General features: G+C 33.2%; 2 protein-coding genes across 6 annotated transcripts; one reads left to right on the forward strand and one right to left on the reverse strand.

Annotated features, from left to right (window-relative positions):
• Positions 1-573: 573 nt before the first annotated feature.
• Positions 574-1549, forward strand: LOC118049398 (uncharacterized). Its single transcript, XM_035059393.2, has one exon. The coding sequence runs from the start codon at positions 611-613 to the stop codon at positions 1409-1411; it is 801 nt and encodes a 266-aa protein (XP_034915284.1). The 5' UTR covers positions 574-610; the 3' UTR covers positions 1412-1549.
• A 6496-nt stretch (positions 1550-8045) lies between these two features.
• On the reverse strand, positions 8046-13398 carry LOC118049370 (serine/threonine/tyrosine-protein kinase HT1). Of its 5 annotated transcripts, XM_035059358.2 has the most exons (5): positions 12963-13382; positions 12075-12522; positions 11079-11534; positions 8793-9053; positions 8046-8303 (listed from the first exon to the last, which is right to left on the reverse strand). In XM_035059358.2, exons 2-4 carry the CDS (start codon positions 12489-12491, stop codon positions 8805-8807), a joined length of 1122 nt encoding a protein of 373 aa, XP_034915249.1. In that variant the 5' UTR covers positions 12492-12522; positions 12963-13382; the 3' UTR covers positions 8046-8303; positions 8793-8804. The 5 variants fall into 5 exon arrangements, with proteins under 5 accessions (XP_034915249.1, XP_034915251.1, XP_034915248.1 ...); XM_035059360.2 differs by having other exon boundaries at positions 12180-13383; XM_035059357.2 differs by having other exon boundaries at positions 8046-8306; positions 12075-13383.
• Positions 13399-13616: the final 218 nt, after the last annotated feature.

Here is a 13616-nt window from a genome sequence, read left to right on the forward strand (position 1 = left end):
GAAAATAAATAAATATGCAATGTGCTATTGTTGGGTAAAATTCTTGAAATAGCCCTAATGGACAATCAATTCCACTACCCCTTTAACTGAAAAGCGGCGTCTAAAGAGGGGCAGTTTAGTGACTAGACAGGAACCAAATACTAAACATAACTATAGGTTCCGTAACATCATTACTTACTTTTCTGTAATGTGATTCACTTAACTCAGGTAATTGCATACTGTACCTTTTATTTTTGGATATATTTTAAAAATATATTTTATTTGAAAAATTATTAAATTAACTTTTTTTATAATTTTAATATGTTTATATTAAAAATAAAAAAATATTTTGATATATTTTTAAGTAAAAAAACACTGATAACAAAAAAAGTACATGACATCACAGCGCTTGCCCGCACGAGGTATTTTCAAAACATTTGATTTTTTATGTTTTTTTAGGTTAATTATTTTTGGTATTTTAAATTATTTTGGTATATTAATACTATAAAATAAAAAAATATATATTTTAGTATATTTTTTTTTTTTTTTAAAAAAAAACATGAATTAAAAAACTATAACACAGCGTGAGAGTGTTTGCCATTTGCCACACATATACTCTCCCCTCACATGTATGATATGGCATCTTCTTCATCGAACTTTCAAAGTCTTTAACTTCCAGTCTTTGCCTCTGTTAGATAGCCCTCTACTATCCCCTTCTCCCTCCCTCTCTATACAGCATCTATCCAGAGTATCAAGCATGAAGAAGCTATACCGAAAAGGCACGGTGCATCCATCGCCGCCAATAATATCAGACCATCTGTCCTTTCTTCCGGCCACCATCCTAACCCTCACAGCAGCTCTTTCTCCAGAGGACAGAGAGGTGTTGGCCTATCTTATCTCCTGCTCAAGCAATAACAATATCTTCTGCAGCAACTGGTCCTATATGAATAGCCGCAAGAGTAGTTCTCGCCAAAAGACAACTTCTTACACCAAGAACAGCAGCAGCAGCAGCAATAATGACCATCCTCCCATGTTCAACTGTGACTGTTTTAGGTGCTACATGAGTTACTGGATTAGGTGGGACTCGTCTCCTAATCGACAGCTCATTCATGAGATTATCGATGCTTTCGAGGATTGGTTGTTGAAACAAGGAAAGAGTAGTCCTTCAAGCGGCAAAAAGAGCAAGAAAGACAGGAAAAGGAAGGGAAATAGCCAAGGGTCTGGTGAGTTAATCAAGAGGACAGAGTTGAGAATGAAGCACAGGATGGACGAGTCTAATTCAGTGGATGAAAATAGAAGCGGCGGGGGTGGGGGTGAAGTTGCTGCTGCTGGTGGCGGTGGTGGTTGTGGTGAAGAAGAAGTGACAGATAAAGGGTCTGTCAGGAGGTTTGTGAGCTTCATCGGGGAGAGGATTTGGGGTGTTTTGGGCTAGTGAATTAGATGGAACCAGGAAAGGAAGAGAGCTGGTGGGTTTAATTCCTTGTATAACCTGCAGGCTACTACTTTTCTGGCATTTCGCTATAAGATCATAAAGGGAAGGATTTTCTTCTTCTTGTTTGTTTTTTTTTTTTTTTATCTTCTTCCTTGTTTATAGTCTTGAATCATCATCAATTTTGATGTTTTTTCTAGCAAATTTTATATCATCTCTTTAGCTAGGTAAGATAATCTATGAATAGCATTAAAATTAAAATCTATCAAAAAAATATTTTACATAACTTGATGATTTGTATGATCTAAGTTCGGTGTTTGTTCTCTTAATTTCTCATTAGAGTAGTAAATTTTGTTTGATAAATGAATAAATTAATCTTGGATTTCACTGCTTTAGCAAACATTCAAGGATTTGGTAAGGGAAAAATCAAGAATATTTAATCTTGGAGCATTAATGATTACTCAATTATGTTTGGATGTTTGGTAAGATAGTTGAAAATAATTTTTGTTTGAAAAAACATATTAAATTAATGTTTTTTAAATAGGTTTTTTTTTATATAATTTTAAAAATCATTGAATCACGATCTCAAAGGGCAGAATTTTGTTTTATGCTTTGGTGAAGTTATTATTCATCAAACCTTTATATCAAATTAAAGCTTTCTAAAATAACATTTCACAATATAAAAAATACTTAAATTATCGATTCAAATAAATCTTTTTAAACCCATATTATTGCTTAGTTATTCTGAAATTATTTATATCTTTATTTTTATTTTTCAACTCAAATACATTTGTGTATTTTCTAGAGTTAAATGCAACTTGGTGTTTCGTTCATTTTCTGCATAAAAATGGGAAGCAAATCCATGAAATTAAGGTTGGAGAGGGATGGCCACACATGGTTTCCAATTTTAGAACTCGATTGGCTAGCTAACATAGCATGGCAGAAATGGCAGGACAAGGGTGGTCACGGAGGCCACTAGAAGCATCGCTATCCCACAATTAGTGAGGAGAGAGCGAGCAACCTCCTCTACGGCGGTGGGGGAGGTGCTGTTTGTGGTGGAAATGAAATGGAATAGATATGGGTGTCATCACTTATCGAGGTCGGCAAAAGCAGGCCCAAGAATAATAAAATGCTTCGATTAAAGCAAAGGTGGTTGCATGTTCTCTTGCATGATGGTAATAATGGGAGGTGTTTGTCATTTTAGTTTAACTGTATTGTTTTTAAAAATATTTTTATCATGAATTATTTTTTATACTATTTTGATGTGTTATTATAAAAAAGAAATATTAAAAATATTGTTTTATTATATTTTTAAATAAAAAAATTTAAAAAGTATAACGTACAAACACTATAATTTCTTAAAAAGATGAATCTCCCAACAAAAAAGGGAAGGAAAAGAGGCCAGGCCACCCTAGTCCACTGTTCTTGTCCCCGCTTCTGTCCAGATATCTTTTCGTTGCTACATATATGGCTACTGGCATCTATTCTTTAATGCAGAGTTTGTTTTTTCTGTTAAAATTGTATTTTAGTATTTTAAAAAATATATTTTGTTTGGAAAAAATATTGAATAAATATATTTTTTGTGTTGTTCAATTAATTTGATAAAAAAAATAAGAATAAATTAAAAAAATATTAAAATAGATTTTTAAACGAAAAATACATTACATCATAACACTAGATACACAAGACTTCTTCCTATTTTCAAATTATTTTTTCTAAAATAATTAGATTTTTTCCCCATAATTATCCTAACATTTTAAGGAATGATTGGTTAAAAGTTATGTTACTAGTTGATCTAGTTATCTTACAAGTTAATGAGTCAATTAAGCTTATTATAAAATACGTGTTTAAGATTTTTCATTATTTATTTAAAATGATATTATTTTAAATAAAAAATAAAAATTAACGCAAAATAATCTTATTTAGGATTTAGCCAAGTTATATTGTTAAGTAACTGAGTTAATTCTCCATTCATTTAAAATTAAACTCGGCTAAGTTAGTTTTTGAGTTATTAAATTGACCAAGCTAGAGTTTTTAATATTAACAATAAATATATAAAAAAATATAAAAATAATTTTTAAGAGGCGTAGCGTGATGTAAAAGGGTTTGAGATCTGCACAGTAGATTTGAGTTCGAGTTAAGGGCATGCATTTCTGGAACAGTCAGGGTTTTACTTATTCACTTGGGCCACAAAGTGCTTTAGAGAGGTGGAGTTTCCTCGAATCCAAAAATATATATATATATATATATACATACTAAAAAAAATATTAACTTGTTTAATGTATATCATGTAATCTTTATAAAGAAAAAGAAAAAAAAAAAACTAAATGGCATTCCACATCAAGGAGTTAAATTGTGTTTTCATGGCTCCAAGAAAATGAATTTGAACTCGAAGCCTTTCCCGTGGGTGTAAGGGGAGATTCTCTCGTAATGGTCGGATAACCAGAAAGAAAGTGAAGTGAAGTGAAGTGAAGTGAAGTGAAGTGAAGTGAAGTGCTTCTCTTGACGAGAAGGTGATGTCAATGTCAGTTGGATATTAATCTTTTCATTCAACTAACTCTAACAGTAATAATTGCAGAGGTTTTTATTACATGCAAATCGCTGCTGATAAGTGGGGCATTTAGCAGCGACCCAGGATATGATGACTAGGTGTCCATACGCAAGTTCTTTGGAAAAGAAATTACAAGAAGAAACGTTCAAGTGCTTGCCAAGGTTTGATATCATCACTCCTTTTTTTATTTTTTTTTAATGTTCTTGACGAGCCCTTTTATATATCTTTTTTGAGTAAAGGAGAAATTAAAAGGATTATATTGGACAGTTTCTTTTTTCTTCTAAACTTTTATATTTAAAAGCTCATGTGATCTTGATAAATTCAGTCAAACTGAGTTGACTTACTAAAAAATAAAGATCTTCCAATAAAAATATATTTCATATATAAGGTTTAAATTCAAAATCTTATTTAAAAGAAACAAACACCGAACTACTTGAATCAACCATCATTGGTTTATTGGATAGCATTTAATTATTAATGTCAAGGTTATTACACCTAATTTAAAAGTAGAGTTAGGGTCAGTTCATATTATGGATATAATATATTAACACAAGTTAATAAAAAAAATTAAATTGGATTTTGACTAGGTTGATCTAGTTAATTCTTGGTTAATTTGTTTTAACACTCAACCCAAAACAAGAGGAAGATCAATTGGATCCTGTGTTTATCCGTCAAATCAAGTTTAACAACAAATGATTATTGTAATGAGCATATATTTCACACCATATTTGATAATCTTGCTAAGTGTACGGGAGCATCTTGTATTATCCAATATTCTAGAGTGTAATAATTTATATTTTTGGATATTTTTTAAAAATACGTTTTCACTTGAAAAAAATATTAAATTTAATATTTTTTATTAATATTTTTCAATAATTTTATGTGTTGATGTCATAAAAATTTAAAAAATATTATATTAATATATATATTTTTTTAAAAAAAAACTCTCAAACAACTTCACCACCAAAATATCCAATCCAAGCCACACTAGGGCAGTAACCTACCGGAAAAAATAATTAGAGTGAGGAGAAATGGATTGATCTCATGGCCATGGACCAGGTCAAAAGTCAAATTCAATATTAATTTCTCATATGGTCCTCATGGACGCTCATGGACGTCTTTTGTGTAAATGGGGTAAAAAAGGTGGAGATTATCGTATCTTTTTTTTTCCATGTATATATATAGCTGGTTAGTGAAAAGGTTAGGCCATCTTTGGAAGGCGAATCTGCCTGGCTGCCTCCTCTGTGCTTGACCAATCACATACAGGAACGGGGGACAACCAAGCCCCAATTTCTTGGTAACCTCAGCTAATTTAAACGAAATAATAAAGCTACAAAAGGTTCTTGATTAAATAACATAATATATACTTATTGTATTTTTAAAATGCAATACATAAAGAAATTATGATTTTAATACTTGATGTTATGTAAATATTGTTTTTTCAAAACGCGATAATCATCAAAACACTAGCAATTATAATTATGATTTCCAACAAGTAAAGACAATTGGGCTAATGTTGTTAAAAAAATAAAGTGTTTTATTATAATACTATGAAAGGATGTCGTGGTTCTAAAATATAAAATTGTAAGTTATTATGATTCAAAATCATAACATCCTTAAACACATTGCAATTAAAAATCATGTCATGTATAAACGCAACACTAAATACTACTATTATGTCAGTATTTTTAATTTGCTATGCTAATTTTTTTTTAAAAAAATTCAATACGCACATACTCACCCCAAACCTTGTAAGAAATTTTAGTATTGGGTTGCATTTTTCCATGTCATTGTTGGATTGCAAGTTATATAACAAAAATTAGAGTAGTTGAGTGTTGTTATACCTTAATTTTATAAATATTTAACATTGATAAATTTTGTTGTAATTTCCTATTGATTTTTTTATAATTGTATATATTAAGATTAACTTTGTATTATATTAATTATACTAAATTATCACATATTCTCATTAAACCCACGAGGTGATTGTCATTCATTAAATATCTCAATGCTCCTAAACCCTCGTATATTACTCACAAGCAATAGAAAAAGTTATATACTGATTAAACCAATAACTATATCCATTTTTACTCATTTTGAAGGATATAATTTAACTGAATAGATTTTAAATTTGCTCCCTAAATGTTATACAGTTCGAGTCTTATAAACTTTAGAGTTACTATAGGCTTACATGGTCATTAATTTTAGGGCTTATTTAGATTAGTCGAGGTGCACGTAAGCTAGCTGAACACTCATATTAATAAAAAAAATAATATAAATATTTTTATCTATTTATTTTTTATATTTCTTTTCTTCTTGTATCTATTAATTTTTTTTTTTTGAATAGTTTTCGATGGTTGCTGCTAGAAAACTATAAAATTCTTGAACTTGCTCTCCAATTTCTATATTATTATTTCCCAATTTTAAAAACACCATGCTTGATTAAAAAAATAAATAAATGAAGCACTGGATTGGACTTGAATAACCTATTCACAAAGGCATGCTTGAACTTGTCAAGTACTTAATTTTATGATTCTTCTGGTGGCGGTTCATAATGCTGCCAAGATGAGCATCTCATTCGAATTAATTAACGATAAAGTCAATACCAAACGTCTCATTCATCTCAAGAGAGTGTATTAATTGGAATAAAAAGTTTGAATTAATTTTTGAAATGGTAAAGCAAAACCCAATAATGTTCTTGGTGATACCCTTTTATGACAATAAGATTATACTTTGACTCTCTCTTTGTTAGGAATTAGTCAATAATCATAGAGTTAATTTCGGTGCAAGTCGACCCCAACAAAGCAACATCAACATCAACTTCACCCTTATTTACCTTACCCTCTCGTGATTTGTTTGAGGTTGCGGTGTAATTTATGCCTTTATAATTTTTTAAGTTTTTTTTGTTTAAAATTATTTTTTTATTTTTCAAATTATTTTGATGTATTTATATTAAAAATAATTTTTTAAAAATAAAAAATATATTTCTGATACATTTATAAGAAAAAACACTTTTAAAATCAACACTATTATATTCTCGAATACCCCTTCATAATCAGCTATGTTTCAATGCACATCTTTATATTTTTTTTTTTTTTTTCTCTCACCTATTTGTTCTGTGACTTGAATTTAGATGAGAAAATTAATCTATTATATTTAGATATTTGAATTCTTTTAAAGTAAAAAAAAAATTATAAAATATATTTGAAATAGATTCGAGAAAATTAAAAAAGTATTTTCTCATTGAAAGTTTCTATACATGTGTTTCAACCTGCATCTCCATCCCCATCCATTTGCTTCATTGGATCAGCCAACTTCTGGTCTCATCACAGTCAAAAGTTGGGAAATTCATGTAAGATTTGAAATTGAATATATATATATATATATATATATATATATATATATATATATATATATATATATATATATATATATTGTCATCTACTTTGAAAAGGGTAACTCATGATGCCCATGCTATCTAGTGGAAGTGCCACATTGTCTTGCTTTTCTCAATACAATGGCATGTGAGCCAGCTGCCTAAAAGGCTCTTTAACCAACACAATAACACAATTTACATAATCACTTATTATTACTAAAGCCTTTTGCATATATTTCTTAGCTACAAATGAAAACAACACATGGAAATGATTCTAATATTAATTTTTTAAAGTATTATCGAACACTTAAAAACCAATATTATAATCATAATCAAATTAGTGATTTCCAGACAATTCATTGTTTAGCCTTAAATTATTTTTCCTCTTAGTTCATAATCATATTTCTTAATTGATTATTAAAAATAAAAAAAATATTGTCTTATCATCAAATATCATGAGTAAGATATAGAGATGATATGATATAAAATTATCCAGCACAAATGGAGAACAACTAAAAACTGCTTGGATGATGTTACCATGGACGACTGTTGGGGAGAGAATCATGGAGAAAAACAAAAGAGAGAAAGGGCAACAAAAAAGCAATAGCTAGTTAGCACAATTTTTATTTTTAATTGGATGAGGCATAGACGTGATAGATATTCTTCCGTCGTGATTTAGGGCTAACCCTAACTTTTATGATGATCAATAATTAAGGTTGAAAAATGGTGGCATTAGGTGGAGATTCCTCTAACTGGATTGCTAGCTAGCTATCATATTCATCCATGATTGAAATTTGAAAATTTCTTTCTTTTTGGGAGACACAGACACCATATATTTACAGCTCTTTTCAAGATGATTGCTTGTGGGATGGGCCTCTTGTGGGTCCTCCTCTTCCCTATTGGATAATTCAGTCTCTCTTCCTTGCTGTGGAGAATCCACGACAGGTCCAGCCTGCCTAACATCTCACCTGCTACAAGGGAAGCAAGGCTTCAATTCATGATGTATGAGCTTAATACAAACTGAAAACAACATTGCTCATTGAAGAATTTCAACATAAGTTTCCTTTTAGCTTTCTGGTGTTTGGCTAGCATCCAAGGGTAGAAGAACATGTATATAAAAACAGAAACGTGTTTGGTTAAAGATATCTCTAGAACAGTTTTGAAGTGGATTTCCTGTTTTTGACAGTAATCAAACACTAATAGACACGCCACATTATCTAACTAATAGCTCAACAGCGGCATCCATGTTCAGTCTCTTCTCTAAAAGATTTAGCATTCTTTATAGTTCTCAAGAAGTGAAACAATCTTCCTTGGTCTGTCCAGAGTATGGAACCTTGGAAGGTGAATCCAAATCTGAGAGAACTTATTGATATGCCTCCAGCAGACCATAACCTTAGATTATGGAAGAACATCATGTGCAAGTGAAAGGTTATAAGGGACTAGAGATATGGCAGTACCTTGAATTGGAGTTAGGCATGTACAGGTACGGATGAGCTCATGGATGCGCAGCCTTTCAAGCGCTCCAGAATGGCATTCCGGCTGACGAGCCCCGAGTGTGAAGCAAGAGGAAGGCCTTCTTTGACGCATTCGTCGTACTTCTCCAAAGCAGAAACAATGTAACTAAAATCTGGTCGCTTGGATGGGTTGGCTGCCCAACAGCGCTTTATCAGATGTGCAAGTGCTGGCTGACAACTTGCTGGCAGCGGAGGCCGCTCATTCTGCCATGGAAACAAAAACTAATTTATATAGAATTGGTCTGTTGCCCCAAGTTCTGAGGCCACAGGTTGCATTTCAGAGTTAAAAATATAGTTAGCAACAAAAGGATCATTTTCAATGGAAACAACAATGGGATCAGATATGTTTATCCCGCAGAGAGTTTTCCTTTTATTGTGAGATCATTCATATGCATTCTAAGCTCCATCACATATCTTCTGCTACCACAGCTTTCCCCCATAATTTGAGCATAGGAGCCTTACCAATGGTAGACCAGAGGAAGATTGCTCCCATAAAACTGACAGAAAGATACTCCAGACCATAGTTAAGACACCCAACCTGCAGTTTGACCCTGCTTAAGGCCCAGTTACGAGTTGGCCAGGTTAATCTAGCTTTATTTAAAAAAAAAAAAAAAAAACTGAAACAGGCATCAAACTGCAGGGTTTTTTAATCCAGGGTTTTCCACTAACTCTGCCTGGTCTAAGCCCCGGGTCGGCAGGTCAACCACCGGGCTGGGCCAAGTTTAAGAACCATGCTTATGACAGAGCTTGAAAAAATAAGTATGGCATGTTTCCAGTTATTCACAGAGCCTCATTTGCTCAATTTCATCTAAAATTATGCTCCGGCTAATATGCCTAGCAGAGCCCTTTCATATTTCAAATGACCATAGTGGAAGCTCTCAGGTTCCATCCCTATAGTCCCTAAAATAAGTAACCATTTTCAGTTTTTATAAGCATTTCGACATGGTTCAATTGATGTCTACAAATCTTAGTTTTGTACACACGGATCAAATGTTCTTTCAGAGAACTAGATCAGCAGCAAGAGTTTTGATGAGCAATCTCGGAGTCTAACCCTGAAAATACAGCATGATCAACCTAACCAAAACTGGTAATTGTCTGCCTTTTAGAATCTCCATTGAAACAAATTTAACACAGCAGTAACTCAGTTAAAGTTTACAGCCTCAAAACAGATGGAAAACATTAAGTTTTGGAAACAGTAGTGGCAACAAGCAGCAGAATCCCGAATCATTTTATTAAGGCTCAATTGGTCATAAAGCAATGTAAATTTACAGTATCATGGGGATAACGGAATTAGTCTACTCACTCCCTGAGGAAAAATTCGGGCAGATAAAGAAAGGAGATGCTCCTTCTGCTCATATGCCCTAAGGATGGAGAGGAATAAAGCTGAATATCAACTTTGTGTGATACATACTCATCGAAACTTGTTTTCAACTTGAACTAATTTAAGAAAACATGTTTTGCAGTACTGTTTGTAGCTAGATTCTGGAAATAACCTTTCTCATCATTTCCAAGTTCTCAGAGCTTTTTCCCTCCAAAATTATTCTTCAAAGCAGATACCAAATTGAATGAACCCATCCAAGATAGTTCATTGTTACTGTTTTTGTTTATCCAATGGCCACCAATGAGTGATTTCACAGAAAAATTCAGATATCACCTAATTAATAGCAAGCATGAGTTCAGAAGGGGTGCATTGCTAAATAAGATAGATACACATCTTGAAACTAGCAGATGATCAGTAACATAGCAATACAAAAATAACAGACAAAATCGCCTCTTTTCTCCTTCCGAGTTTTTCATTCAATTTTTACTGTTTTGGATTATTGTTCTTTGAGATAATAGATCTCATTGATTTTATGAACAGTTGCTTTTGGTTAGCATACACGATAGAAGGGACAAATACTTAGTAGAAGAGACAAAGAAAAAGACAGATAAGACAAACAGAGACATAAATCCATGTCTATAACAGTTTTGAAGTGAATTTCTATTATTTCAAAAGAGAAAGGACATGTCTCTCTATTCTAATTGAATCAGCGTCTTTAGTTTCAAGACTTTAACCAAACACTACCTAATATATTATGGGAAACTCCCACTGCTACAAGATGAGCGTTTTATTTTTCTTTTTGGAAACATCAAATTGTAAGATAAAAGAAGCATGCAGGCAAATCTTTTTTCTATGAGAGCTCGTAATTAGCAAATGCGAGTTGAATCGAACAAAAACAATCTGCATACCTTCTCGGCTACAGCAAATGCAGCTTGGACAGGGGTCATTCCTTGAAAGGGAAGCAAAGCTGTAGTTAGCTCCCATAACACAATCCCAAAACTATACACATCAACTTTCCGGCTGCAATGTTTCTCCTTGATCATCTCAGGTGCCATCCAGCGGTAGGTTCCCTTGTTCCCCTTGGTTTCTTGGCACTGTGTTTCTAGACATGATGTACCGAAATCAGCAACCTTAACCCTCATTTCATCATTCAGAAGCAAATTATTTGATTTCAGGTCTCTGTGGATGACTCCCTGTGAATGAAGATACTCCATTCCTCGTGATATATCAAGAGCTAATCTCAGTATTGTTTCTGTTGAAAGTGAGTATGGCTCTTTCTTGTTGAGATACATCCTCAGAGTTCCTTGTGACATGTATTCTGTGATGATACAGTACACAGGTGGCTTTTTACAAGCTGCAATGAACTGCAAAGAAAGCACTCTTACCATATTGCTATAACCAAAGCGAGGATGAGTTTTTAATTGAACATCCTTTCTCCGCCTATGGAAATTGATTATAAAGCAAGACTAAAGCCTAATTTTTTTCAGAAGCATCAATAGCATGATCTCAGATACTCATCGAAGCTTCAGGTTGAGGTACAAAGCACAGATACAGATAAGAAATTTGAGGCTTTCATCAAGCTGATACCGGTAAATTTGAGGCTGTCTCAAAAAATCAGGCCAACCAAGTATGGCATCTTCTAAAGCTTGAAGACAACTTAGGATAACGAAGAGAATTCTATAAATCAACTAAGCTTTCACATTGGAACAGAGTTCCTTGTCCAAGTCAAGTTTCAAAATTAAGCACATTAGACCAAAGAAATACCCGCAGGATACATTGATTACCTTTTATATCTTCACTAATTACTCATTAACATATTAATCATATCAGCTACATCATTGCTAATTAATAAAAGGAAATGCTTTTGTTGCTTTTAACTGAATTGGAAAGCAAAACACACAGACCTGGACTATATTGGGATGAAAGAGACGCGAAAGCAAAGCAACTTCACATTTGAATTCCTGTTCAAGCAAAGTTTTAGTCTCCTCATTTTGGTTTGGAATCCTCACCATTTTGACAGCAACAGCTCTCTGCTTGTAAATTCCACGATAAATCCTACTATGAGCTCCAGACGCAAACTTGTTGCCTATAAATAACTGTGAAAGGTCAGCAGTCCATTCCTCTTGGTCCTCCTTTGAAGCCTCCCAAGTCTCTACATTCTCAGATTCCAGTATCATTGACCATGACTCCATGCTGTCAAATCTCTTCCTCTCCAAGCTATCCATTTCAGAATTCAAATGGGATTTTGATGAGGAAGGAATTGTTAATGTTTTGCTCTTCGGTCTCCGAAGACGAAATGCATGGAAACATGAACTCGCCATTGAAGAACCTCTCCTGTTGTGTTTGATATGACTGCCAAAGATATGATTAAGAAAAAAAGAAAGGTGTCAAATCAAACAATCAAAATGAGCTTTCCTCCTGAAAGTGTGGATTGATTTTAGAAAGTGCATGAACTGATTCAGAAACATGGGTTCTGCAGAAAATTGAAAAGGAAAAATGGATTTTCATGAACTGATCAAAACCAGTACAAGAAACAGTCATGCACACAACAAAGAAAACACGCTCATCAAAGTTCTTTAGCGCATGAAAAAACCAGCCAAATGACAACTTTCCATCTGAAAATTTGTCAACAGATGATGATAACTACCAATAAAGACAAGGAACAAACAAAGAAAGGTTATGAGGATTCATGGCATGAAGAGCTGAAAAGTAAAGAGAAGAAGACAATTCATGAAAATGCAGGGGTGTTACTGTAGCAAAATAAAAAAAACAAGGAGAAGAGAGATTTTCACGGCAGGATCAAGAGATTAGGTCGTTTGGCAGTGGAAATATAGATGAATTCAAAGCAGAAACTTCATGGGGGTCTCGTGAATGCTCCAATGAAAAGTAAAAGATATCAAGAGAGAAGGAAAGAGAGGGGAGCTCTTTTCTGGACAGAAGCCGACTCCTCTGTTTTCTGCTGCATCTAATCTTTCGTTTTTATCATCATTGATGCTACTAAGTGGGTACAGTGGCAAAGTGTGGCTTATTTTCATCAGATGATCCTGATTGATTAACATTTTCTGATTTTCTCCACCTCTTAAGCTAAGCTTTGCCTTCAACATTAGGATAAAGAAAAATCCAAACTTTAGGATACGCATCTTTTAATGACTGCTACACTACCATTTGTGTGCCACATACAAGTGGCTTTTACAGGTGGAAACCTCACAAGTGGCAAATCATACACCATCTGACACCACTGTCTGTTCTTAATTCCTTCTTGTGAGGTCTTTGAACTATCTTCGAATATAGCAAGATCCCTCTATATTTGTTTAAATAATTGCTCACGCGCAAAAACAGTCGTAATCTAGACATTGTGCATGGTTACAAGACGCAATCAGATCTCTGACTAAGCCTAGGATCCAGATTTTATATTAAACGGGTCAACTTGTGGATCAACGGATTGA

This window comes from Populus alba, chromosome 2 (genome assembly GCF_005239225.2).
Source record: "Populus alba chromosome 2, ASM523922v2, whole genome shotgun sequence".
NCBI lineage: Eukaryota > Viridiplantae > Streptophyta > Magnoliopsida > Malpighiales > Salicaceae > Populus > Populus alba.

Bases quoted from the DNA above. Each gene is read 5' to 3' on its own strand.
- LOC118049398 (XM_035059393.2), top strand. From the start codon at position 611: ATGATATGGCATCTTCTTCATCGAACTTTCAAAGTCTTTAACTTCCAG.
- LOC118049370 (XM_035059357.2), bottom strand. From the start codon at position 12,491: ATGGCGAGTTCATGTTTCCATGCATTTCGTCTTCGGAGACCGAAGAGC. The intron at 11,535-12,074 runs GTCTGTGTGTTT...CTTTCTTTGCAG, and splicing joins TTCATCCCAATATAGTCCAG to TTCATTGCAGCTTGTAAAAA. The intron at 9,054-11,078 runs GTATGCAGATTG...TTTCCATGGCAG, and splicing joins CATTTGCTGTAGCCGAGAAG to AATGAGCGGCCTCCGCTGCC.